Source organism: Morone saxatilis, unplaced genomic scaffold, assembly GCF_004916995.1.
Source record: "Morone saxatilis isolate NCDOM2014 unplaced genomic scaffold, NCSU_SB_2.0 Contig17, whole genome shotgun sequence".
NCBI classification, from domain to species: Eukaryota; Metazoa; Chordata; class Actinopteri; family Moronidae; genus Morone; species Morone saxatilis.
Window position 1 is genome coordinate 23,921,277 of NW_023339729.1, and position 24,405 is coordinate 23,945,681.

General features: G+C 37.6%; 1 protein-coding gene across 3 annotated transcripts in view; it reads left to right on the plus strand.

Moving 5' to 3' along the window:
• The window catches only part of mad1l1 (mitotic arrest deficient 1 like 1), a 53,300-nt gene that overhangs the window by 23,854 nt on the left and 5,041 nt on the right, over positions 1-24,405 (plus strand). For all 3 annotated transcript variants that reach the window (XM_035660457.1, XM_035660456.1, XM_035660458.1), the window contains 2 exons: positions 2,732-2,963; positions 7,092-7,285. In XM_035660457.1, the coding sequence (XP_035516350.1) occupies positions 2,732-2,963; positions 7,092-7,285 (426 nt within the window). The remainder of the gene's footprint in view (positions 1-2,731; positions 2,964-7,091; positions 7,286-24,405) is intronic.

Genomic DNA, 24,405 nt, shown 5'->3' on the forward strand with positions numbered 1-24,405 from the left:
AGCTAAGATAGACTCTCCTCATTTACCCAGACCTCAAAGAGTCAGAACAAACCATAGTAAGAAAAGAAGGAAATGTTTTCTGGAAGCAAAATTCCCATGTTTTTTTTTCTCTTTGCTTCCACTCATTTTATGTTATGTAATTTTGTGTTACTGCGCTTGATATATAAAATGCTACTGTTATATAATGTAGTAATGAAATCAAGATGTAATGAAACATTTCCTAATAATCCTTTGTTTAGAGTTAATGAAAAATTCCGTAAAACCACTTTATTGCCAACATATTTACTGTTGAGGTTTATATAGAATATGTAGAACTTCTCTTTATGTGTTTAAGGTCAAAACACAACATTACATAACAACATATTAATAAATACTTACAGATAATGTAAAATAATTTCTGCTAAGACTTACTTATTTCAGAGTCCTACTCTGATAGTTTAATCCACATTTGAATGCAAGAAAGCTCTCTTCACAAACATATCAGTTGTACTTCATTTGTTGCATGTAGTGTATAAGTGCAGGGTATTCTGCTAAGGTGGTCCATCCTGCTCTGTGCTCAGGGCAAAGAGGAGCACACTGGGAAATAAAGCAGGTAGGCAGTGTGATGCTCATAACTTCACTGTATGCTCTTGTGCCCTCTGTAGAGGAGATTTTGGCAGGCTAGGTAAAGCAGAACATTCAGAGGTTACACAAAATACATATCTTTAGAAACAGAAAGTTGGAAATAAAGCTACTTGTTTGAATTCCCAATTCCCTGTCTCCCACACAAGCGTTTAGTAGCAGACCTGTTTCACCCATGCAATGTTGCGTTGCTATTGCACCGAATAAGTGATGAATACAAGCTACAATTTATTTTGTGCATGTTTGTATGTATATGTTTCTAGATTCGCTTGAAGGAGTTTAACATATTTGATAAAGCTGATGCATGCAAGTTTTGGGTTGTATCCAAATGGTTAATGCACTCATTGTAAGTCCCTTTGGATAAGAGCAAGATACTAAATAAATGTAATGTATTATTTCAGAAAGTGTGCCAAACTTCTGTTCTAATTCAATATGAGTAATAACTGGACTGTTGTTGAGTGTTACCATGCTAACATGAGTAGGAAAATAACTTTTGTGCACTGTACAAGATGACCAAGATCTCATTTCCACAAAAGGTCAAACTTTTTTAACTGCCTTCCCCAGCCAATTCTGGATACCAAAAAACTAAACTATCGCAATACAGTGATCTGTGTTTCACTATCTAAAAGAATTGAGACATGGCCATTTATTACATCCGAACTCTTTTCAGCAGCACTTGTGTAGACAAAATAAAAAATAAATGTGCAGTTAAATGATAAATGGCAACAAAGACTGTAATATTTAAGTTTTCTTGAGTCATTGTGACTGAAAGCATGTATTGATTTCTTGGAAGGCTCTTTTGTACATGCACTTCACCTCCTCATCTCCTCCTCATTTATTCCTCTGAATCATATTCAGCACACCTTCTCTGATGGCTTCCACAACACTCTTCTTGGCCTTTAGATTATGAAAGCCTGTTCATGCTTTTCTGCTGTGTCCATGTTTTTACCACACACATTTCACAGTATTATGTAAGAAGGAATTTCAGTTCTTCTGCAGACATATCTGCTGTTTATCGATGCTGGAGCTGTGTGCTGTACACATACTCAAAAGGCCTGAGAGTCATTATGTGTGAGAACTTCAAATGCTGTTTACATGATCAGTAAGGGGAAAAAGTCCATGGTGAAGGACAGAAAGACACTTTGCTGGATATTAATACTGTGTACTTTTTCATCCAAACTAAGACCAGACCTTGACCATTGTACTACTTCATGGAGTTTATATATATCTTAATGTGACAATAGATGTATCTCAGTTCAGTGACAGCTGTGGGAATGATCATTTTTGCATCACAAATTACATTTTTGCTGAATCATGATGATGTGATGATATTTTCTGACATCTGGAGAACAAGATTTGTAGGCCAGGGCTTCTCTTCAGAACTACAGTACTTCATCGTAATGCTGTTGCTGCTGATTTATTGTGCAGCCCTAGTTTAAATCATATTTCTAAGTAAAGGTGTCAACTGTTCTCTGCTTCCAGAAAATTCCTTTTCCAGTAGGACAGTGCCATAAACATGGATTATGGTGATGCCATACCTATTTAAACATTTATATTTAATATTTTTGGGAAGTATGCTTATTCATTACAGTGTTTTGTGTTTATACATGGGTAATGTGTAGCAGTATTTCTTTCTCGGGCACTCTTTGAGTCTTGCTCTTAATGAAATATTAACATTATGTCACTCAACTCAACCACACTGGTTCAGCAGGGGTCCTTCATGTTCCAAACCAAAATATAGTTTCAGACACAATATGACAATCATCTCTTTTGAAAGAAGAGAGAAATGATGTGAATTCTTAATAACAACAGAAGGAAACTGTCTTTATGTCATTACCTGCTTTAGTACTGCATCTAATGCTGTTGTAGACATATAATTACAAGTAAAAGAGATTTTAGGCACATGATGTAGAGTTCTGCTGGAAGATTTTTTGACCCTGCTGTATAAATGTATGCACTATTGTTACCTATCGCGTTGCTTTTAACAGTGTGTTATCTCTGTATTTCTTCAGTTCAAAAATATTCAAACTTCCAGAGTTTGGAAGAAGAACAGCGTATTTTGATTCCACTGGACCTCTGATCTTTGTCTCTATGCCTCTTTCTGTCTCAGGGAGACTATGATCCAGTGAAAACCCGAGTTCTCCACCTCAAAATGAACCCTACCACTGTTGCCAAGCAACAGCGGCAGCAGGAAGTTGAGGCTCTTCGTGAGGAAGTGACACGTCTCAGGGAACTCGTGCGCTCATTGCAGGATGGAGGTGCTCTGGTCCATTCACAAGACGACTCCAGTATGCACACTCCCAGCTTCGGCCTCAGTTTGCCGCCATCGAAGGAGGTGCTGGGTAAGATATACAACACAGACTCACATTTACAGACTACACTTGTACTAAACTGGCTCATTAGCTTGCACTAGCCTCGTAATAAATGAACCAGGGGTGGGCAGTTGCATTGACTTTTTCATTGTCCATCACATTTCCATTACCATAAATTTTTATGGAGCTAAACATATGTGCCTCAGCTGAGATTAGGGCCAGAGCAAACATTATAGGAGAAATAAACTGTCTCCAACACAGAGTACATTAATGTAGGACACAGTAGGTACATAAAGGGCTTAACTTGAGCTTTAATTAGCCAGTTATTGAATAACGCTATGCTTGAAATATTCTGCATGTATTATAGAACCACACTGTTCAGTATGAAGAGGTAAATAAAACTGAGTTATATAACAGTTCATTATGTTTGGACGGTTACTTCTTTGATTACTTCCACTGTTGGCTACCAAGGCTAAAACTGTCAGTCAACCTTACAGATTCAAGGTTTAATTATTTATCATTCTACATCGTGTTGAACAATGAAATGTAAGTTGTAGCCCCTTATGCGACTCACAAAACAAAAAGTATATAAATGTATGAATAAATAATGAGTAATAAAAATAAATGATTATGTATAGTGAATTGTGGAGGATGAATTCAGGAGTCTGCGCTCCAGTTGCTCCTCTGTAAACGTTAACAAGAAGAAGGCCTGGGGATTTTGCTGTGTTAACTTTTGTTAAGAAATATAGTCGTTTCTACACTTTCTTTACCAGAGTGGAGATGTGTCATGTCTATGACAGTGACAGTCAATTTGATATTTTACTACTTTCCACACAGCACACTTTTGACAGGTATTCAGGTCCTCTTCCCTTTCAGACTAATGAAATAAAATAAAATGAGAGGAACTGTTAACCTATGTCGTCTGCTGGTTATGTCCTAAACCAAAGTAGGTGGGAAGGAAATTGTTTCACTGATATTTATATTTGAGGCCATTGAGGCTTTTGTCCTCTTATGTGTCAGTATATGACAGTTAGACGGGTGTGTAGTTTTGACAGGGTTAAATATTTAATTGGAGTTCAGGGTAGTTCAGCGCCGGAAGTCTGTTGGCTAATATGTCTTCTGGGGACCAGACTGCTCTGCGCACTTTGTCTGTCTCTCACTCACTCACTCTCACCAATGCTCTAATCCATCTCTCGCCTCTTTTCTTTTTCCAACTTCCACCCTTCTTTCTCCTTTTTTACACTTCCTTTCACTCTTGTCTTTTCTCTGTCATTTCCCGTTGCCTTTTGTCTTGCCTTTCTCTTCATGACCCTTTCTTCTCCCGTTTTTTTTTTCTTTCGTGGGAAATGATAATTGAGTTTCTCACCGATGTGCTCAATTTCCACCCTGGCAGATAATGCAGACCTAATGTGTGATATCTGTTCTTATCTTCAGACCAGGTCAATGCAATGGGATGTCTGGAAAAGTATCAAAGTTAAACTTAATAATTTTTATGCCTTTGAGATTGGCACAGGTTTAAGAACTATTCCTTCATATACTCTATATGACTGAACATTAGTTACAGACCGCACAGACACTGAGTAATGGTTGAACCTCACCATGAAATAAGAAATTACAGAAAATTCACCTTTTGAAACATATCTCTTGCAAAAAGAAGTGCTTAATATAGCAATGAACAGTGTGGCAAAAATCCCTAATTATCCCACAATGCGTTGTGGGTTTTTAAACCGTTGCTGTTTTTATTAATTATTATTTTATTGACATCATTATTTTAGTCAGTTGGTACATTTTGTGCAATTAGAAAATCATAATTGATGTCTTAATTTCTATTGTATTTTCTCCGTATAAAGTTTCTTTTAGCCTCTTGTAAGTTGCTCAGGCGCAAAGACAATTAAGATACTTATGAAATGTCTATTTCCACTCTAAACTTTGGGTCATGAAAAGATTTTTAATGGCAGGTGTTGCTGGCACTGTTTAAGTGTCTGTGCATGGATGAGCAGTTCTACCAGTGACCTAAGAGCTAAGTAAGCTCTACAGTGAAGTTTTTAATGAGATTTTAAACAATAATGATGGCAAAAACATGTTAAATGAAGACTAGGTTTAAAGTGACATAAATTATTCTTTAATTTGGCTGATTTTTGCAATAGATTAAAACCCCTTCTATTATACTCATCAAGGATTTTTTAAAATCAAATTAAACCAGTGAATTCAGCGGTTGTTAGTATTATTTAATATTATTCAATAATATTCCTAGCTTTACATATGACTGTGTTCTCTAAATGAAGGATTATTTTTGTATTATTTATTATTTGCAGTAAAAAGTGAATGTGTTATGAAACAATTGACCCCTCTTCCTGCTGTACGGCTTCTAGATACATTTTACTTCAGTAATACATTTTGTCAGTGGAATAATATGTAGCCAGAAATTAGACAATACCACTTACAGATGAATCTACCCAACCATAATTTCCCAACAAATGATTTGTGTAATTTCCCATTTTTGATCATTTCACAAATACCAATGCATACTTTGGGTAAAGTTTAGGTTGAAAATAAGCAGGCAAAAATATATAAATAAGAAGCTTCCTCAGCAGTGGAATTTTCTTGACAGCTTTTAAGAGACAGCACACCCAGACCCGTAGAGACCAATTAAGGGTAAAAGTCAGAAGTCACTAACTTTCTCAAAACTTGACAGTTGGTGTAAAAAATCTTTTAACCACAAGTACTTTGACCTAGCAACTAAAAACACATTGGCATATTTTTGTGTGCGCTTGTGCACATTGGTTTTTCGATTGCACGGGCAGTAACTTGTCCCTGCGTATGTGTCCATTTGTCTGCATGTTACAGTAAATTTAAGCAGCGTCTACTTCGTGCTGTCACTTGAGAATTAACAGCCATTTTCAGGGTAGTTTGATAGCTGTCATATAGTGACAGTTTTGTCACAATGCTGAAGTCTTGAAACAGTATTTATCAGTACTGACTGACACTCGAGGAGCCCAGTCACCCAAGAGACAGACAGGCACACAGACAGACACACTCACAGACTCTTAAGTTTATACTTTCTAGCCATTTAGTTGTGTAATAATGACGGATAAAAGTTTAATAGGCTAGGATATATGAAGAGAATGATGGGTAGAAATAATTATCAATCATAGCAGGGTTGGAAGCCTGGGCTATAAAAATGCAGCGCTGTCACTTTTAACTGCTCAAGAATATATAATATATGTGTGTGTGCATTAGAATCGAGAATTTGTGACTGGTTGGTGTTGGCCGTAAGAAAGTGAATAGCGCTGTTTTTAAGTAAAGTATAATTCTTTTGACAGTAGATGTACTTAAGAATGATCATGTTCAAATTGTTTGTCTCCATTTTTTATTCTCTTTCTGGTGCTCTTGCCTGTTTTCATTACCAATGTTTTGGTGTCAATACTTACTTTTGGTTTAATTTAAAAGTTAGCCCCAGCTGTCTGACGCTGCAGTCAGATTTTTCAGTACTATTGCACACAAACCTGTTGAGTAAGTTTTCAGTAAATGTGAACAGTAATATCAAGGAAACATTTGCCTCTTCATGGTTGTGTTGTTCACCTTTTCTAATGTTATATAATATCACAAAAACAAATATATTTATGCACACTGTCGCATGCACGTGTCTCACTTTGAACTTTTTATGCAGTGATAACATTGTAAATACTTTGCTGCATAACGACTCATTTATGCTCAGACAAACTAATTTCTCTGCCTTCTCAAATCAAGTCTTCAAAATTAAAGTAATTATCGCAAATTGATTTTCAGCAAATTAAAGTCAAGCCCCATCCTGCTCCTCCTCTCCATGAATCTCTCTGCTCCCAGCTAGAACATGCAGCTGACTGCTTTAGTCACCATGACACTCTTTGCATTATAGTGTTTTTTAGACCCTAAGTGAGCAGATGGAGTGCCTCAGGGAGTGTGTATGTGATATGGGGCCGTCCATCTATGCTGCTTTAACTGAATGAGTTGAGCATGTACTTGTGGAGCATGTAGTACTATGTAGCTTAGTATTTGAGTGGATTGCCTTAGTTTTTTGTGTCCATAAAGAATGATCTTATAAAAAATATAGCTAGTTCTAGACCAATATCAGAATATGTGACTGATTTAGTCTTCCTACTTTTGTGTCTGTTGCAGATTTACGTAAGCAGATGGAGAGCTCAGAGCTCAGGAACCAGAGGCTGAAAGAGGTGTTTCAGCGGAAGATTCAGGAGTTCCGCACAGTATGCTACGTCCTGACCGGCTATCAGATAGATATCACCACAGAGAACCAATACAGGCTCACCTCAGTCTATGCCGAACACATGGATGACTCCTTGCTCTTCAAAAAGGTACACATACTTGAAATTTAGTAATGGGCAATGTGAACACAATCTAACTCAACTTTCATTTTATATTTACATAAAAGAAAGGACATATTGAAACTATATCACATTATTTCCATAAACAAAATCCCAGATATTTATATATATATATATATATATATCTCATTTACTAATATCAGTTTTATCAATATGTATTAAGCTTTACATGCTCCTATACTTACAAACATGCTGAGATCAGATATGGTTGCAGGTGGCTATAAGCCGCTGGCAGTGTGTATTTCTGTAAGCATATGCACCAAGATCATTAACGTAGAAGTGTGAAGTTAAAAGGGAAACACTGTCAACATCAAAATTCCTACAGGCTGTAACATCTGTGTGAGTGCTGATATCTGTCTCAGTGATACTTCACGAAGTACAAATTTGACCTAGAAAGGTGTACCCCAACCCCAATCCCCCCCCTTTTTTCCCCCATGTATCCCCCACATGCACGTTTATGCTCCATTACGCCATGTTATAGCTTTGTGCTGAACTCGGCCATGCAGGGACACTGATAGACTGCTGTGTGTGTGTGTGTGTGTGTGTGTGCGTGCGTGCGTGTGCGTGTCGGCTTATGAGTGGAGGAATCGACTTTTGTGTGCTGACGAGAGAGAGGAGAGAGTGTGTGTGTGTGTGTGTGGGGCTCATGAGTGGAGGAAGGATTTTGGGTGTGAGTGGAGAGAGAGTGATGACTGGGCAATGTCACAGGGCTGAGCTGCATTAATCGATCACCACTCCCCATACGCTCATTGAGTGGGCTAAATAAAAACTGTATGTGTGTGTGTCCCTTAGCTGTTGAGCAAATCCTTTTCTTAAGTAGCTTTACAGTGAAAACATCCTGTTGTGCTCCCTTCGCACCTACCTCTTTGTCTTTCTCCTTCCCCTTCTCTTCTCTCTCCATCCTGCCCTGCTGCACTTTTTCTCTCTTTATCTCTCCCTTGTTGTTTATCTCTCTCACCCTGTCTCTGTTACTCTCTGATTCGAGTGTGTAGCAGAAGCTAATCACCGTGTTGTTGCTGTGGTGTCTTATGATAGGGGGCCTCTAGCTAGAACAGAAACCGTGGAGAATCCATACTGGCAAGGTAGAAGGCAGCTTTATTATCTTGGCAGGGTAATTATTGTGGTCAAGTGCAAAGACGATTGCGCCTTACTGCCTTGCTCAAGGACTCACTTGAATTCTTGTGGAGTAGAGAATAACGTGAGAATAAGAAAATGGGAGGAATTTGAAAGTGCATGTGCGCGTACTTTTTTTTTTCTCTGCTGGTGTGTCCAATCTGCTCCATCGAACCCACCTGCGACCCTGCCAGAAGAGATAATTCACTGTCAATATTTATTAACCTCAGACTGCGTCCATAGAACACACACACACACACAGTCATAATGCCCTCATAGTGCGCACTGTCACACTCAAATGCTCACATACTCCAATCTCAACAGTCTCCGTCACACCACAGTTCACCACACAGCTCCCCATACCCCCCATCTCTGTTAGGTGCACATGCATACAGATGTACAGAGACAAACACACAGTACCACACAAAACTGATGTAACTTCCCTGTATTAAGTTTCATGGTGTTCTCCACTCTGGTGTGCATGACACACACCACCCTGGTGCCTAATGGGAGCGGAGAGGCCTGTACTCTAATGGAATACCGCCGACTCCACACCACACACACACAACCACACACACACACACACACAGAAAGGAACACCCACACTTAAAAGAACACACACACTGAATACACATGAATACAATATACATAAGATGCATAACATGCTCTTTACTTGTGTGTAAGTGTAATCTGGGTTGTGAGAATATAAAGTGGACTAATTGCAGGATGAGGCAGGAGTAAGTGGAGAGAAAATGGGGGATTTTGGACAGGAAGCATAGAAGTCTTTACAAATAGGATTCTAATGTTATTCACCTCAGCAACAGGGTTGCCAGATAATCCTGCTAATATCCCCCTCTAGCAGAGGCACCCAAATCCCCCTCCTATGGTGTAAGCTGTTTAACCTGCAACTGTCACGTTCCCTCTCTCTCTTTTTTCTCACACATTCATTATGTCGCACTCTCATTCAAATGATTTCTTCACCCATTATTCGTGTTTACTTTTCAGCCTTTCAACATTGCTGTAATTTGGTAATTGAAACATTTCAAGTTAAATTGTCAAATGAGATGCTTTCCTGTTTCTCTCACTCGTCTTCTGTGAGTCTCAACAGAGATGGTGGAGAAACACAATGATAGTGGTAATTATAACTGCAAGAAATGTTTTGTTTATTCAGTCTTTGTTACTATCTTCGCTCAGATGTTGTAATTAAACTACTTTTCCCCATTTCATCATTGAGAAGCGTCAGCACAATCAAATGCTAATTGAGGGTTTTGGGGCAAAAGTGGATACTGAGACAATACTTTAGTTATCATAACTTATATACTGGCTAATCATTTCAGCTCAGTTCAGGTGTTTTAGTTTAGTTTATGTTATGCCCACCTACTCTGTATTCCCACCTCCAAACACTATTCTTTCCTCATTTTGCTCTGCTGGATTGCTTTTAGACATACTAGTGGCATGGCACTTGGGTTGGTGATGTTAGTCAACTGTCAATCAATCAGTCTAGCTTTGGTCGAGAGTGCAATATTGTGTCTCAACAGCTTTTAGAAGGGTTGCCATGAAGACATTTATGATGCCAGAGGATAAGTCCTTATGATTGGTGCCCCTGATTTTTCATCCAACACCTCAAACAGATCAAACTTTCCACTAGCTGTCCAATTCTTAAAAGACAATATAATACAACACATTTGTATTCTAGACTAGACTAGCTTTAAACATAAAACTTTGTAAGAAGGACAACATGGACAGCTTTAATAACATCACTGAAGACATGATTGAATTTAATTAAGTATGTAACCAAACAAATATTACTAATATCTGAACTCTAAATACCCTTGTAAATTATTACGGAATTCTTGTTAGCTTCAGTTTGTAGCACTTTCATAGTTGGCTGCCATGCTAAATTGTGTGAATGTTATTAAATGCACGTTAACATGATGATATGGTAAACGTATACGACTGGTGGTCCTTTTTCAAAGTTACTTGTCTAACTTTTATTTCATCATTCTATTGACTATATCTTCTGGTTAATCAAGATGCACACCTCCACAGCATTTAGCATAAAATCTTTTGAAGTTTACATATATTTGTAGACTTCAGAGTCAAGAGGAATCTCACTATGTTGGCACCTCCATGCTTGTGTTTTTTTTTCATTGAATAAAGTCAGAAGTTAGAATGTGTTTTTGTTAACAGTGGGTATTGGAGTGATGGGAGATCAAAAGTTGTGGTTTTCAGAGTCGACTGTAACTGTGTGCTACGGTATGGTGCAAAAGCTACTTAGTCAAAGCTAGTTTATGTGGGGAAATAGTTTGTCAATTAATAATGGATTGGATTAATGCAATTTTATATTAAAATGGCTGTGGTGCCACAATTATTTTGATATGCAGAAAATGTTTGTGTGTATTAGTCTAACTTGCATGTGTGTAATTTATATTTTTAGCTCACCCCTAGGTGAGAGGGCTGATTAGCATCAGTGATTAGGTATTTATGAGGCCCTGCTAATCAGCGAGATAAACACCTTAGCTGTGAGAGCGAGTGAGTTATTTGAACATTTTTCTTCCAGAAGTTTCAAGGAGAGGGAGGCACTGCTTGCTTTAACATTTACCCATTTAAATGTTCAGATAAACACAAAGTCCAAGAAGTCACTCAGACATTACATGATTTTCTTAGCAGTTTTTTTTTATGCACAGCGATTACATTGCTTAGAAAAATGGTGCTTTATTTTAATCATACAATTGTGTGGACTCGAGACATGCAGTTGCTCAAATGAAGAAGTGCATTCGTCAGGCAGATAAAGACTTGAAATTTACCCATCATGTTACTGTTGTTCTAATACTTACCTAAGAAACTTAAGTTTAGCAACTTTAGTTGAGTCAGAACAGTTAAAAAAAATCAAGGCACATTGTAGACAAACAAGTCTTACAAGTTGTGCATCTCTGTAAGTAATCTCCCAAAGCAGACCCACTGCTGGGCTTACACACCTCTGCTATTGATTAGCTCATTAACAAATAAACAAACACACACACAGAGCTGTGCGCTCTGCAGCAGTGACTTAAAACTTCTAGATGTTCTCTATCGACCTGACTTTTCTGTCTTTTTCTCTTTCCCTCTCTTGCTCGTTCTCTCTCACACTTCCTTCACTTCCTTGACACACACTCCCCTGTGTACCCTTCCTAATGAAAGGAAAAGATAGAATCTCAGGTCCAGCTCATTAAAACATACTCCCAGTTAACAGTCAATGCTCTCACCAGAGAGAGATAGAGAGAAAGAAAGGAATGTATGGAGTAATGGTGGTAGGTAGGTGATTCGTAGATAGAGCAGAACGTTTAAAAAAATGGTAGTGGCTTCAAGAAGCAATGAAATAGTGCCTTTTTGAAAAAGCTAAATAATTTGTATCTGTGTGTGTGAGAGTGGGCGAAGGAAGGGGACAGTTAATAAAGTACAGTTTATGAACACTGTCGAGTCTTAATGACCTGTCTCTGTTTTATCAGCCACTTGGGAATGATTAACACCACACAAATGTGTGTTTGCCTGTGTGTATGTCTGTGTAAGACAGATTGTAAGCCATCACTGCTTCAATGGTTTAGTCATTTGTCTATTACGGCTTAATTTTAAAATAACTTTGAAGCACAGCTCGACTGTCAGGGCAGCTGCTGGCTACAGTTCCAATAAGACTCGAGCCATGGGAGCAGCTGGGAGCCGGTGCAGTGGGGCCCAGCTGGGCCACTGGCCAAAAACGTTTCTGGTGTCACTCTTTCTCGCCCAGTGATAAGCCTGTTATCTTTGCCTCTCTTTTTCTGACCAATCATTTTTAATGCCACCACAGTGTTAGAGTGTCATTTGTAGCAGGCAGTGTGGCAGCTACTTAAAATGATAAGGAGTGATAAAGGTGTTTTCTTTTTTTAACCATTTATTGATTGATTAGAGCGTAAAGTGGAATGTGCCAGTCCACTACAAAGGGAATAGCACTTACAGCACATTCATTGTCAACAATAACATTATTGACAGCAGCCAGTAAGATGTAAATATACCAATACATCTGATTTTAAGAAGGACACCAGTGGACCATCCTATTTTTAAATCTTAAATCTTAAAATATTGTACTGATAAAACAAGTGTACAGCCCGTAGTACACATGTACAAACATTTATATCAAAACAGTAGCGGAAGGTACAATAACAGACTCTACAGGTAACATAATCAGCATTTGTCTTAACCAAATAATATAAATGCACAATGAACAGACATCCTAAACCTTTCTTAAAGAACTTTTGTTTCTGGCAGTGAGTAATTAAGGAACCCAAAACATTCAAGCAAAAATGCCAGACAGTAACCTTTTTCAGATATTGTACTGTTAACTAATTGCACTATTTTATGATGAAAATGTATTAGCACATTAATACGCAGTTTCGCAGTCATGCATAGTAATCCTTTAAAAGAGTTTGTTTAAAAACACCACCATCTTATCATTTACATAATGCATAAGGAATCAAAAATCAAATTAAATCATAACTTTAAAAAGACATTTGTATGATATTTGACCTGTGGGCTGACAAACATTCAGCTAAAATCCCTTCATTAAGAAAAATATTGGCATGTTGGATGAATGAGGAGACTTAAAGTGCCACTACTGTGAATTCCCCCTCAATTCTCATTTCAGATTATTGTTGGCTTATTTCTCATATTTACGTCATCAGGCTTCATCCATGAATACTGTGCCAACTGTATTCATTTTGGGAAAATAATTCAGCTCTTGCTATAGTATACCTATTTTTAGCTGAATCTGATCAAACAAGGTCATCTTGCAGACTAAAGACCATTGTAGCCATTGGTATTGCTGAGCCATTGTGAGTTTGTGAATGGATGTGTTTATTTTTATCTTTCTGTGTGCAAAATACGTTGTATTATTACTGAAATGATTAAGATCCATTTGGCGATCTATCATATGTTGGTTCATCTAAAGTGTGTGTGTGTGTGCACATGCATGAGCTCTTGTTCATGTGTGTAAGACAGAGGGCAATAAAATGAATAGGAAACTAAAAAAGGATAGATGAGTGGGTGTTTGGGAAAAGAAAGATTGCTTGCTGGGACTGAATTTCACTTTGCTCACTGACTGAAACAAAGCACTTACTGATGTATCGCTGATAGCGATGAAGATAAACATGAGCAAAGCACTAATAAACAGTAAACAAAAAGACCGATGGGAATACAAGAGTGAATAAATTAACTGCATTTTCAGTGGATATGACTTTATGTACTTAAACCTTCAGAGAGAAATCTTGGAGTTGAAATCCCAGAGAAAGAAGAGAATGTTGACTCTGATTTCTCCTGACAGTTTCCTGTCCTGCTTGCCCTCAGGGTGTGTATGTGAACGTATGTGTGTGTGTTGGTGTGTGTGTGTGTGTGTGTCTGTGCATGCACGTTTGTCTGTGCGTGCTTGTTGGCGTCACTAGCTCCTCTGGTCGATGTTCGGAACATATGTCTGCTGTCTCCATGGTAACGTGATACATCAGAACCACACACACAAGTCCACCTGAGGTCATGAATATTCCTGAGCTGGAGACAGTCTCTCCATCTCTGTACAGACTCACAGCGGTTCACACGTTGATGTTGACTTTGTTACTCTGTTAATCACTTAAAGGACCAGTGTGTAGGATTTTGTGGCATCTAGCGGTGAAGTTGAAGTAGCTGAACACCACTCGCATCTGTATTTGATGAACTGAGAATCGGAACAGGCTGTTAAATATTTAGGAGAAACTACGCTGACCACAAAAGGCGCTACCTACAGCCAGTGTTTAGTATGTTTGTTCTGAGATACTATAGAAACATAGCAGTTCAACGCGGTCCATGAAAAGCAACGCGTGACATCTATATATTAAAAACGACTCATTCTAAGGTAACAAAAACACGAGATGGGATGGCACGCAGCAAAGGGCCAAAGGTCGGAGTTGAACCCGTGGCCACTGCAGCAGGACTCGGCCTTGGTATGTGGGGCCACAGCTCTACCAGGTGAGCTGTCAGGGTTTCCATGGGTTTAGTCCTCTTTTTTTAAGTTTTTCTTCTCCTCATTAAATAAAGATAACAGAGCTGCAGAGGGTGCACTTCAGTATCCTATTGGCTACAATGTTTAATTTTGTAAATACTCAAATGTGATGCTTTTCTACAGTAAAAGGTCACCTATCTCATAAGCTTCCTCTATTTGTGTTTGCTACCAAGACTATATTTTTTATAATTAGCCACCTGATCTCATAAACCAAAAAAACATCACTTTGACACACAGAAAACGATTTAAATTTAATTTGATTCAGAAACTTAAACTAGAATTGTGTTTTTTCAAGTTTCTCTATAGACACATTCACAAGTGATGTACTGTATCTTGCAGCTTGAGTTACACAAACCATCTGTTAAAAGATTATTTCTCTCAGTAAAAATTAGGATCATGGGGGCACTTTTTGTTATATGTGGCCTCCTGTTTGTGTATATCATGCAGACAATCTTGCATAACAACAAATAAAATGTCTGAGGGTTGCCATGGCAACTTGTGATTCAGGACTGAAAGATTTGTGCAATATTTCTAATTTTACTAAGCATAATCTCAAATTTATACTGGATATATTCACATAATGTAATGCAGTTGCTTGTTGTTGGTTGTGGATTTTCTTCCAGGATTTTCTTTTATACAAATCAGTCAGTTAAGTTAACTTACTTTTAACAAGCTGGAAACAATATTTAATCTGTGATCTTCAACTTTACCGGCTGTAATAAAAAATATTGCCATAACAGCTGTAGCATTAAATCTGTGGATTGGCCATACTACATAATCATACTATTAGCTGTTTTCTAATTAGTATGCTTCCACTAATGTAATCTTATGTTTTCTTAAGTTTTAAGTTCTTAAGTTATTGTTAATAATCTAAACTATAATTAAAATTGTAGTTCTTGTGAATTGTTTCAAATTGCACTTTTAATATAAACATGATTGATTTCAGCCCTAACCTGCATCATGGTTTACATGGTGAATGAATTCTCAAACTCATCAACTGTATGAATGAGCCAGATGAATTTTTAATAGCCGCACATTGCTCAACCCAACCAAATGGGAAGTTCCTTTAAACTAAATGTTGAAGTACCTGTACACCAGAGATAAAAGATTTATGTGTCTCATAACAAACCCATGAATAAACAGCCAAACATGGTCTGGACAGTACTTCACTGTGTGTGTATATGAGCCAAATAGAGGGATGCATTAGCTTGGCAATTCCAACAAGCGGCATTACACATCTGCCCAAAGCCGCATCTGTAACAGTAAATATGTCTAGATAACAAAGACAGTATCACTGCATATTCACAGTTAATTTGGAAAAACTCGCCTGTTGCTGAGCTTCCAACAGATAAATCTTGTTTACCAGCCCAGTTTGTTTTGTTTTGAGCTCTATCTGAAATGCATACTGCATATACCATTTAGTATTGAGTTCTGGCTGAAATTCACACTGCATATAAATACCCTTTTTCCTCCTCACTTGGAATAAGTTCCCTGTAAATTTAAAGCCGGAAAATTCAGCCCAATGAACATTTTTTTTCCTTCTATAATTGTTACAGCTTTGTTGAACATAACACAGAGGTCAGCACACTGTCATTCTCTCAACTCTAACTAGCTGATTAATGAGCTGTCAATCTGACATCAAACATTACACCCAGGGCAGAGCTGTATTGCATATTTTAAGTTTTTTCTCTGTCACAAAATAAAACATTTGAACCAGGACAAAAATATCATACAATTACAGTTTAAAAACCATCAGGGTTTTGATGGTATTTCTAGGAGCTTATGCCACCACCACAGTTAAAACGTATTGTGCATGCATTTTGAGTTTCCTCTAGCTTTGAAATGCTCAGAAAGTGAAGTTTATGCCCAGATAAAAGAAATACAAAATAAATAAAACAACAAAGAGTTATGCGTTCTTTGAACATCTAGGCATGTTAAGTTTTATGGTGTTTTGTATTGACAACTGTAACTAATTCCATGTTTTATGTATTTATGCTAGTGAGTCGTTCAGTTAAGAGTGTTTATCATACTCCTCACAAAACAGTTCTCTGAGTCATAAATAACTAATGACTACATACATCTAACAGACACATGAGCAACACTTTAAAAACAGTAAACAAAAAGCTGATTAGAATATAAATATGGATAGAATTGCTGCTGATTTAATTATTTTTGGTGGGAGCTTTACTCCATCTCTCTCTCTTTCTCTTTTCTCTCTGACATCCACCTCCCAACTGCAGAAAAATGCCAGAATCTGCATTTAAATTGAAAGCTATTCATCTGCATATTTTTGTTTATTCAATTAATTTGCCTTCTGTTTTTTTCACCCCTACATATCAGCAGCTATGCCATGCAGTGGAATTGTTTATTGTTGGTGATGCTGCTATTGGTGGGACAGTGGTGTGTGTGTGAAGCAGAGGTGATAAAGGTAGAATCTGAAAAGAGGCAAGGGTTTAAATGAGGACTCAATAAAATTGTATCGGAGAGAGATCTGTGCATCAGAGGGAGGAGAGATCGAGACAGAGAGGGTAAGATGGAGAAGAAAAGTCTCCTCATTAGTGGCAGAGAGCGGAGACAGAGGTCAACTGATCTGTGAACTGCATGTCATCACCTCAATATAGAGCCATCTGTCACATCCGCGCATGCACACACAGTCTGAGGATTCTATTTTAACAGTACAGTTGCAAAGACCAACACAAAGCAGTATGTCATGTCTGTAAGGACAGTGAAGCTTTCTTTAAGCATTTCATATAGGCGTGAACAGCTCTGGGAATTGTAATATAAATTGTAGGGTTGTGGTGATTAATTATCTTTTCAGCCACATTACTTGTCTTGCCAATCACAGTTAGACATAATGGAAACCGCTCATCAAATGGAAATGAGAATGCAGAGAGCTTTTCAAACTAGAAAAAAAAACATTTGTTGTCTGAGGAACTTAGAAAGTGGAAAAAATATAATAAAAATGTGATTCCAAAAGCATATCTTTTACTTTTAAAGTTGAATTCATGTTTGAGCAGATGTCAAGTCTTCTGTGGGTTATGATATGAGTTGTTTTTTTCCCCCAACACAATAATCCAGATTAGTACAATAAAATTAAACAAAGCTCAGATCAAATTAGACCATGCAATTCAGGGAAGTAAATGTTTGTGCAGTTTGTTGTTGTTGTAATTAATAAGGTAGCCTGTAATCAGAGATAATGTAGTTGCAGCCAAAACCGTGAATAAATAGTTTATTAAAGTAATTAATAAGATGGCATCAGTTGGCAACATTTCACTTATTACTATCCAGGGAGAATAACCTGTTTGACTCACCGTTATTGAACAACATTAAAACGATTACAAGCACAATTTGGCTGTATCACATATTTTACAAATTCAAATTTGAACACCTTTTTAGCCAGACAAAATGGAGAGAGGGCCATAACAGGATGGGGGTAAGAGAAAGACAAAGTGGGAGAATATTGATTAGTAAAGAGTAAGAGTAAATTGATTGATTGAGTTGAATTTTAATTATTGAATAACAGCTGGGCCTGGCTGCTGTGTGTGGTTGTGGTTTGCAGCGATCCAGTGTTTTGTTTGTGACAGTGGATCATGTGCGTAATGGCACTGTCTTCAAGTATGGCACTTTCCAAATTAAAAGCTACAGATAGAGTAACATGGCAGCCTTGTTGTCAGTGACACCAGTCTCAAAACAGGTGAGAATGACAGATGGTAAGAAAGTTTAAGAATTACCTGCTTTACTGGAATTCTTGCTATAGTTGCATTAGGTTTGTATTTGTGGCTCATGATCCTTCTGTAATGCATCTGCTAGCGGCTCAAGATAAGGCAGCTACTACATTTTTTCCCCTATTGTCAACAAATTCCATTAAAGGACCAAAACCAACGATGCATTGGTCCATTTCTCAATACTTTCTAACTTTCTCAGCCCATCAGTGGCTTTCAGCCTCAAGCTCATTGTTTGGTACTGAAGACAAAATCAGGCCACAGATATATACTTTAACTTTTAATGAAAGACCAAACAATTTCCTTGCACTTGCACACTGAAGGTTTTAGCAAACTTTACTCAAAGAAAAGGAAATGTTGCATTTGTTGGGGACTAGTTTCAGCAGCAGATCAGATTCGCATATTTAAGTCAGCAGGACAGTGTATGCATAACTGAATGGTGATGAAGGAACATGTCACCCAGTGCAACAGTGTGGCTCATTGATGTGGCTTTAATAGTTCTGGACATCAATATAGGTCTATAGCACAGAGGAATAAGATATATCAGATATTGGCTACACAGGAAATACTTGTTCCTAACATCTGGTTCATTGTTGCTTTCATTATTTTCATTATATTTGTTGACAATAAGAAAAATGTAGAATATCGAATGCCAGACTTATCCTTTAATTGTAAGAGTAATACAAATCATTTCAGTCTCCTTACAAGCAAAAATGAAGACATTTTCTTTCTCCGGTATTATAGTAATTGAAATAACCTTAGGGTTTTTACTTTTGGTCAGACAAAACAATATTTGAAAAAACTTTGGCCTTGAGGAGATTGTGATTTTCTTTCTTCAGACAAATTTAAAGTGTGAAAATAGTTGTCAGTCATTGGTTTCATGTGTTTCATTCTTACTGTCTAAGGGAGTGTGTACACCTTTACTGTGACCCTGTCTGCTTTGGGAGAGAAGCGTGATTGTCATTCAGGCAGCATGCAGCTCCTTGTTTGGATGAGGTCACTATAAAGCCCCACCCTGCATCTCAAGCCAGAAAGTATTGATTTCCTTTAATTGGATGGATAAATGAAAGGAGGGGGATGAACGGGATAGCACTGCCCCTCTTCATTGTTGAGTTGTATCCTTCTTAAAAAATTTTGTGCAAGTTTTGTCTTGTTGGTTTCTTACTGCTAGAAGTTTTCTTCCATCTCTGGCTGTTTTTATGCTGGATGAGGTTGGTAGCCTCCTGTAGGAGGAACCTGTGATATTGTTATGTACCTTGACCTGATATTGCATTTTTTTCTGCATCTCACTCCCTGTGCTGATTGAGGGAGATCCAGTTGTTTTCAAATATAAACAGAACCTTGTTGTTTTCATGAAGGTCAGATATTGTTTAAAACACTTTTTGGTGAAATGTGAATATGCAAATTGGCATTGATAAGGTCAGTATTTGAATAAAGCGGATTTTTAAAAAAAAAAAACCCTGCCCTGACCTTTCATTAACTTCTTTTGAAATGTTTCCTGTATAAGGAAAGAGAAACGTGACAATAAATTTAACAAGTTGCCAAATGTGTGGCCCTCTGGGTCACATTTGTTTTAAATCTGGTTCTGCTTTATTCCCCTTGTGATTGCAACTTTTAAAGAACCCTTGTATAATACATAACGTTTAATTTTAATCAAAAACTATTAATGGATTAGTAAGTCTGGCATTAACATGGTAACAAGCAGAAATGACTCAACCGCTCCATCTGTACTCTAGTGCAAGATGTTTTAACATACGTGAACAGAATCACATAATTGTTGCCAAGTACTTCATTAGGCAGATTAGTGAATATAAGTACAGCTAAATTTGTTGTCATTTAGGCAGCCAGGTAGAAGCCCTGTGTGGCACATTACCAGAACAAACATGCTAATTCCATTAATTCATACTTAAATCACTTGTGCATTGATATTTCTCTTCCAACTGTCAATCAATTGAAGAACACTTTACACAAGCTGTGTATCAGAACAATAACTTTTATTTAAGAAGGATTACCCAAAAAGAATTCAACAACATTATAAAACCTTATTTATTTTTTACACTGGTCAAACATAGAAACACAGCACATTAATCTGTGATACACAGATTTTTTGCAGTTTTAGGTTGTTGTTGTTTGGTGGTGTAACTGAATTTTCTTCCATGGATTACTGGCTGAATGTAGATTGTGCTATTATAGAAGAGCTAGGAGAAACCATCTTTTCGCAACCATGCTTGGCATGACAATCACTATTGTTGTAGACTTTTACATGCAAATGCAAAACTATCTGGGTGTAGCAGGTAGAAAAGGAAAGAGGACACAATGAAGGTAAATTACAACATCATTACACACATCGTCACAAAGTAACTCCTGGAATGCTTTCGAAATTAGATCATTTACATAGTGTGTGAGTGTTGAGTTGAGTATAAGAATTACAGATGGCCGACGATTCTCATCTAAACTGTTAGTCTTCATGTGAAGTTGAAAAATACCTGCATTCCCACAGGAGATATTTTTCCTTTCACTAGAAACTACAAGAAGTTATTAAATCAAAAATGTTGTGACAGTCTTTCACTGGTACAAGTAAGAGAACTTGAAAGCTGGACTAAAGCTTACCTGCACAGTATACACAAATGCGGGGAAGTACAGAAAGTAAACAAGTCACCATTGCTAGGGCGGCGTCTTCCTACATTGTGCCTGCATTCAAAGACAAGCTGTCCTAAGAAGTGTTTGTACTTTTCCGTTTACTTTCGGTGTAACATTACAACGTCTAGGAAATCATGAAAAAACACACAATGTACGTCATGAAAAATGGCCCTGCATAAGACTGGAGACTTTGCAGAGGACCAAGATGTTCACATCACACATGATTAATTCATCTTGAATACCTATGAAAAAACATGAAATCATGTTTAAGTTTTATTTTAATACAACTGGTCTGTGATGATTAGATGCAATTCTTGATTGACTATGCTAGCTATCTAGTACACTAGTATTACACTGTACATCACTTGAAATGTGGCAGAGTTTTTTTCTATTTCTGGCTATTGTAACAAATGTCTAATTCACTTTAATAATAATTAAAGCAAATTTAATAATTCAAACAAAAACGGGGATTTATTCATCTTATATCAAACATATCGGCTATGGAATGAATCTGTAGATGCTCTGGTTTAAGACGAGACCAAGCTTTTCTATATATGTATATTTTTGCACCAAGGTTAAAATATGGCCTTCAACAGACTAGGTAAGCCTTGTTTTTAGCCTAGAAGTTGTTGATCACCTGCACCTCTGCCAGCCGGTTAAGAGGGGTGAGGACTTGAAAGCGGTATAAAACAGAACAGTCAATATAATGGGTTTTAAAAAAAAAAAAAAGATTTTTCACCGTATGAATCACCGCAACCACGAGTCTCTGAGCATACATTCATAAATATGCACCAAAAGAAATTGAACCGATGGGTCCACTAGGGACACGCGCACACATACAACCGCACGCGTGATCCCCTGCGGGCTTACGCCTGGCAGAGATAACTAGTACAAAATGAGTGACATTCCCTTTAGCCTCAGTTGTACTGTGTGTTTAGTGCTAATTAGCAAATGTTAGTGTCACGGTCACAGCAATAGTGTCATTGCATTGTCACTGTGAGTATGTTAGCATGTTGATGTTAGCATTAAGCTCAAGGCCCCGCTGGATAGCCATTAGCTTGGCTGTAGACTCTGAGTCTGTAAAAAACAGGCAAGTTGAAACTAAAGCTGCCTGTCTTAACCTCAACATGTTACAATGCTTGCCAACCCTGCAATGCTAGTTTGATACGTGCAAGGCTTCAGTCATGAGCTAAGGTTTTGTTTTTGACGCGCCAACAATTAACTAAGTACAGTTAAAACATTTTGAAGAATGTGTTCCTCATTATCATTATCAGAATCAGAATCAGATTTATTGCCAGGTAGGTTTTTACACATACGAGGAATTCGTCTTGGTGCAGTGGTGCATAAAATATACAATCACACAAAAATATACAAATCACACAACAATCACACACAAAAAATAGAGAACTTTTAATATATAAATAAATAAAGATAAGATTAGAACATTAACATTAGAACATTAGAACATTAATTTACTGGAAAGTAACTTTAAATGTAAAGTTTTATTGTGTTGTTGCTGAGGCAACTGTATGAACAGTGTTCAGTCAGAATGGTGAGTCTGCTGGCATTAACGGATTCTCCCTCTTCTGCCAACCTCTTTGTGTTACACGTCTCAGACCCAGAGCACTGCCGCTTCAGTTTTGTGTCTACAACCTTTTCTACAATGTGTAAACCTTTATAAACTTTGCTCAGCCACCCACATGTGTATGTATGTGTGTGTGTGTCTGTTCGCACATTTGGCTACTTGAAATCCAAATGTTAATGGGGGCACTAGTGTTTCTGCAGACAATGATGGTGTTATCTTAGCTTTCCTTTCCAACTGACTGTGGGAGGCCTCACCATCCTCGGCTCCCATAGGCCTCCATCAACTCGTCCACTGTGTCTCTCACACACACACCCACTCATATAAGTCTAAGTCTGTTCTGAGGACAAACTTCAGCAGAAGGTGTTTCAGACACGGAGATCTCCATGGTAACTGCTAGCAGTGTTTTTCTTTGATGTATGTGTTCCATGTTCCCAGAGCCCCAGCAGTTTCTAGAGCCGTGTGCACACACGTGTTTGTGTGTGCGCCTGTGATGAGAGTAGCAGCCCGAGGATATGTCCTAGCTTTCAGACAGCCGTGCAAGAAAAGAAAACACCAGGGATGGTCAGGGAAATTGAGCCATTGACAGTAGTCATGAGAAAGCTGGTGTGATTAGAAAAGCCTTTGGTTTGCCTCACTGTAGTGTCCAGGCCTGTGTAGTAAACACTGATTTAGAATGAAATCAAGACCACATGTAAGGAGTGATGCTTGAAGAGGTGACCATAACCGTGTTGCTGTGAGCTGTCCTTACTTAAAATATTTTACAGCCCCCGCTGGTAATTGGAAACAAGTATTTTCTGTGGCCATAGCCCAAATCAGCTTAATTTGTCTGCAAGAAATTCAACATCTACGTGTTGTTTTCTTTGCGACTGTTGAAGTTGGTCGATTAAAATCATGTGCTTACGTTACTGAGAAAATCACAGTAGGAATATTCAAATGTAGGAGGCAGATTATTGAAGATGCTTTGAATTATGGGACATAAAAAGTATGTCAGCCTCATTTGAGAACATTTTTTTACCACCTCACCATCTATTCATACATAAAATCCAGAGGACACTACTTGTTGTTAAATAAATAATATTAAACTTCTTGATGATGACCTAATTCAAGACAGGAGTGTACATTTAATCTTGAAAAAAGCACTATGCCGGCTGTCACGGCAGGCTAGTAGTCTAAGATGCTTACCACGTAACCGCAACGAATCCAGCTAGAACCTTTGTTGCATGTCATCCTCACCCTCTCTCTAATTTCCCGTCTACAGCCTCTTCACTGTAAAAAAAAAAAAAGGTCAATTGCCAATAAATACTAATGGAAAAATAAAACACAATGCCACAAGGGTCTAATGAATTGTAAGAAAATATGAAGAAAGTTGTTATTAAAGAGCAACTTATATCCCATATTAGGTTGAACACCACATTTACAGACAATAAGCTAATGTTTTGTGCTTATTAATGTTTTTGCAACATTATTGTAGTTTTCTAAAAAAAAAAAACATCGAAACAGCAAGTCCTTCTATCTGTCTCTCAAGCACTCTCCATACTACGTTTAGCCTCTGTTTAGCATTGTGCAGTCAGCCAGCAAATGTCATTAGTTCAGTTATCCTCTCCTGTCACCCATTAGAGATTTGTGGATGTTCACACAAAAGTGAACAGCTGAGTTCACCTCATCCTGTTGTGTGTGAGGAAGCACACTAATTGGTTTATCAAGTAGGATTTACTTTTATTATTTATTTGCATGAGCTACACTACTCTCCAATGTCCTATTTCTGCAATCTGTTCAGTTTTCAAATGAGAAATCAAAATCGTATTTTTTTTTATCTTTTTTTTCTTTCTTTTTTTTTAAAGTTATTGAGCTCCAAATCAATTTCGGTGGGTGAACATTAACTGAGTTGTACTTGCAGTAAAAAAAGTGTCCACGTGGGAAATAATGTAGTGCAGTATTCCAGTAAATCTTTCTCTGTTAATCTTCTCCCATTCATTTTTCTTGTCGTCTT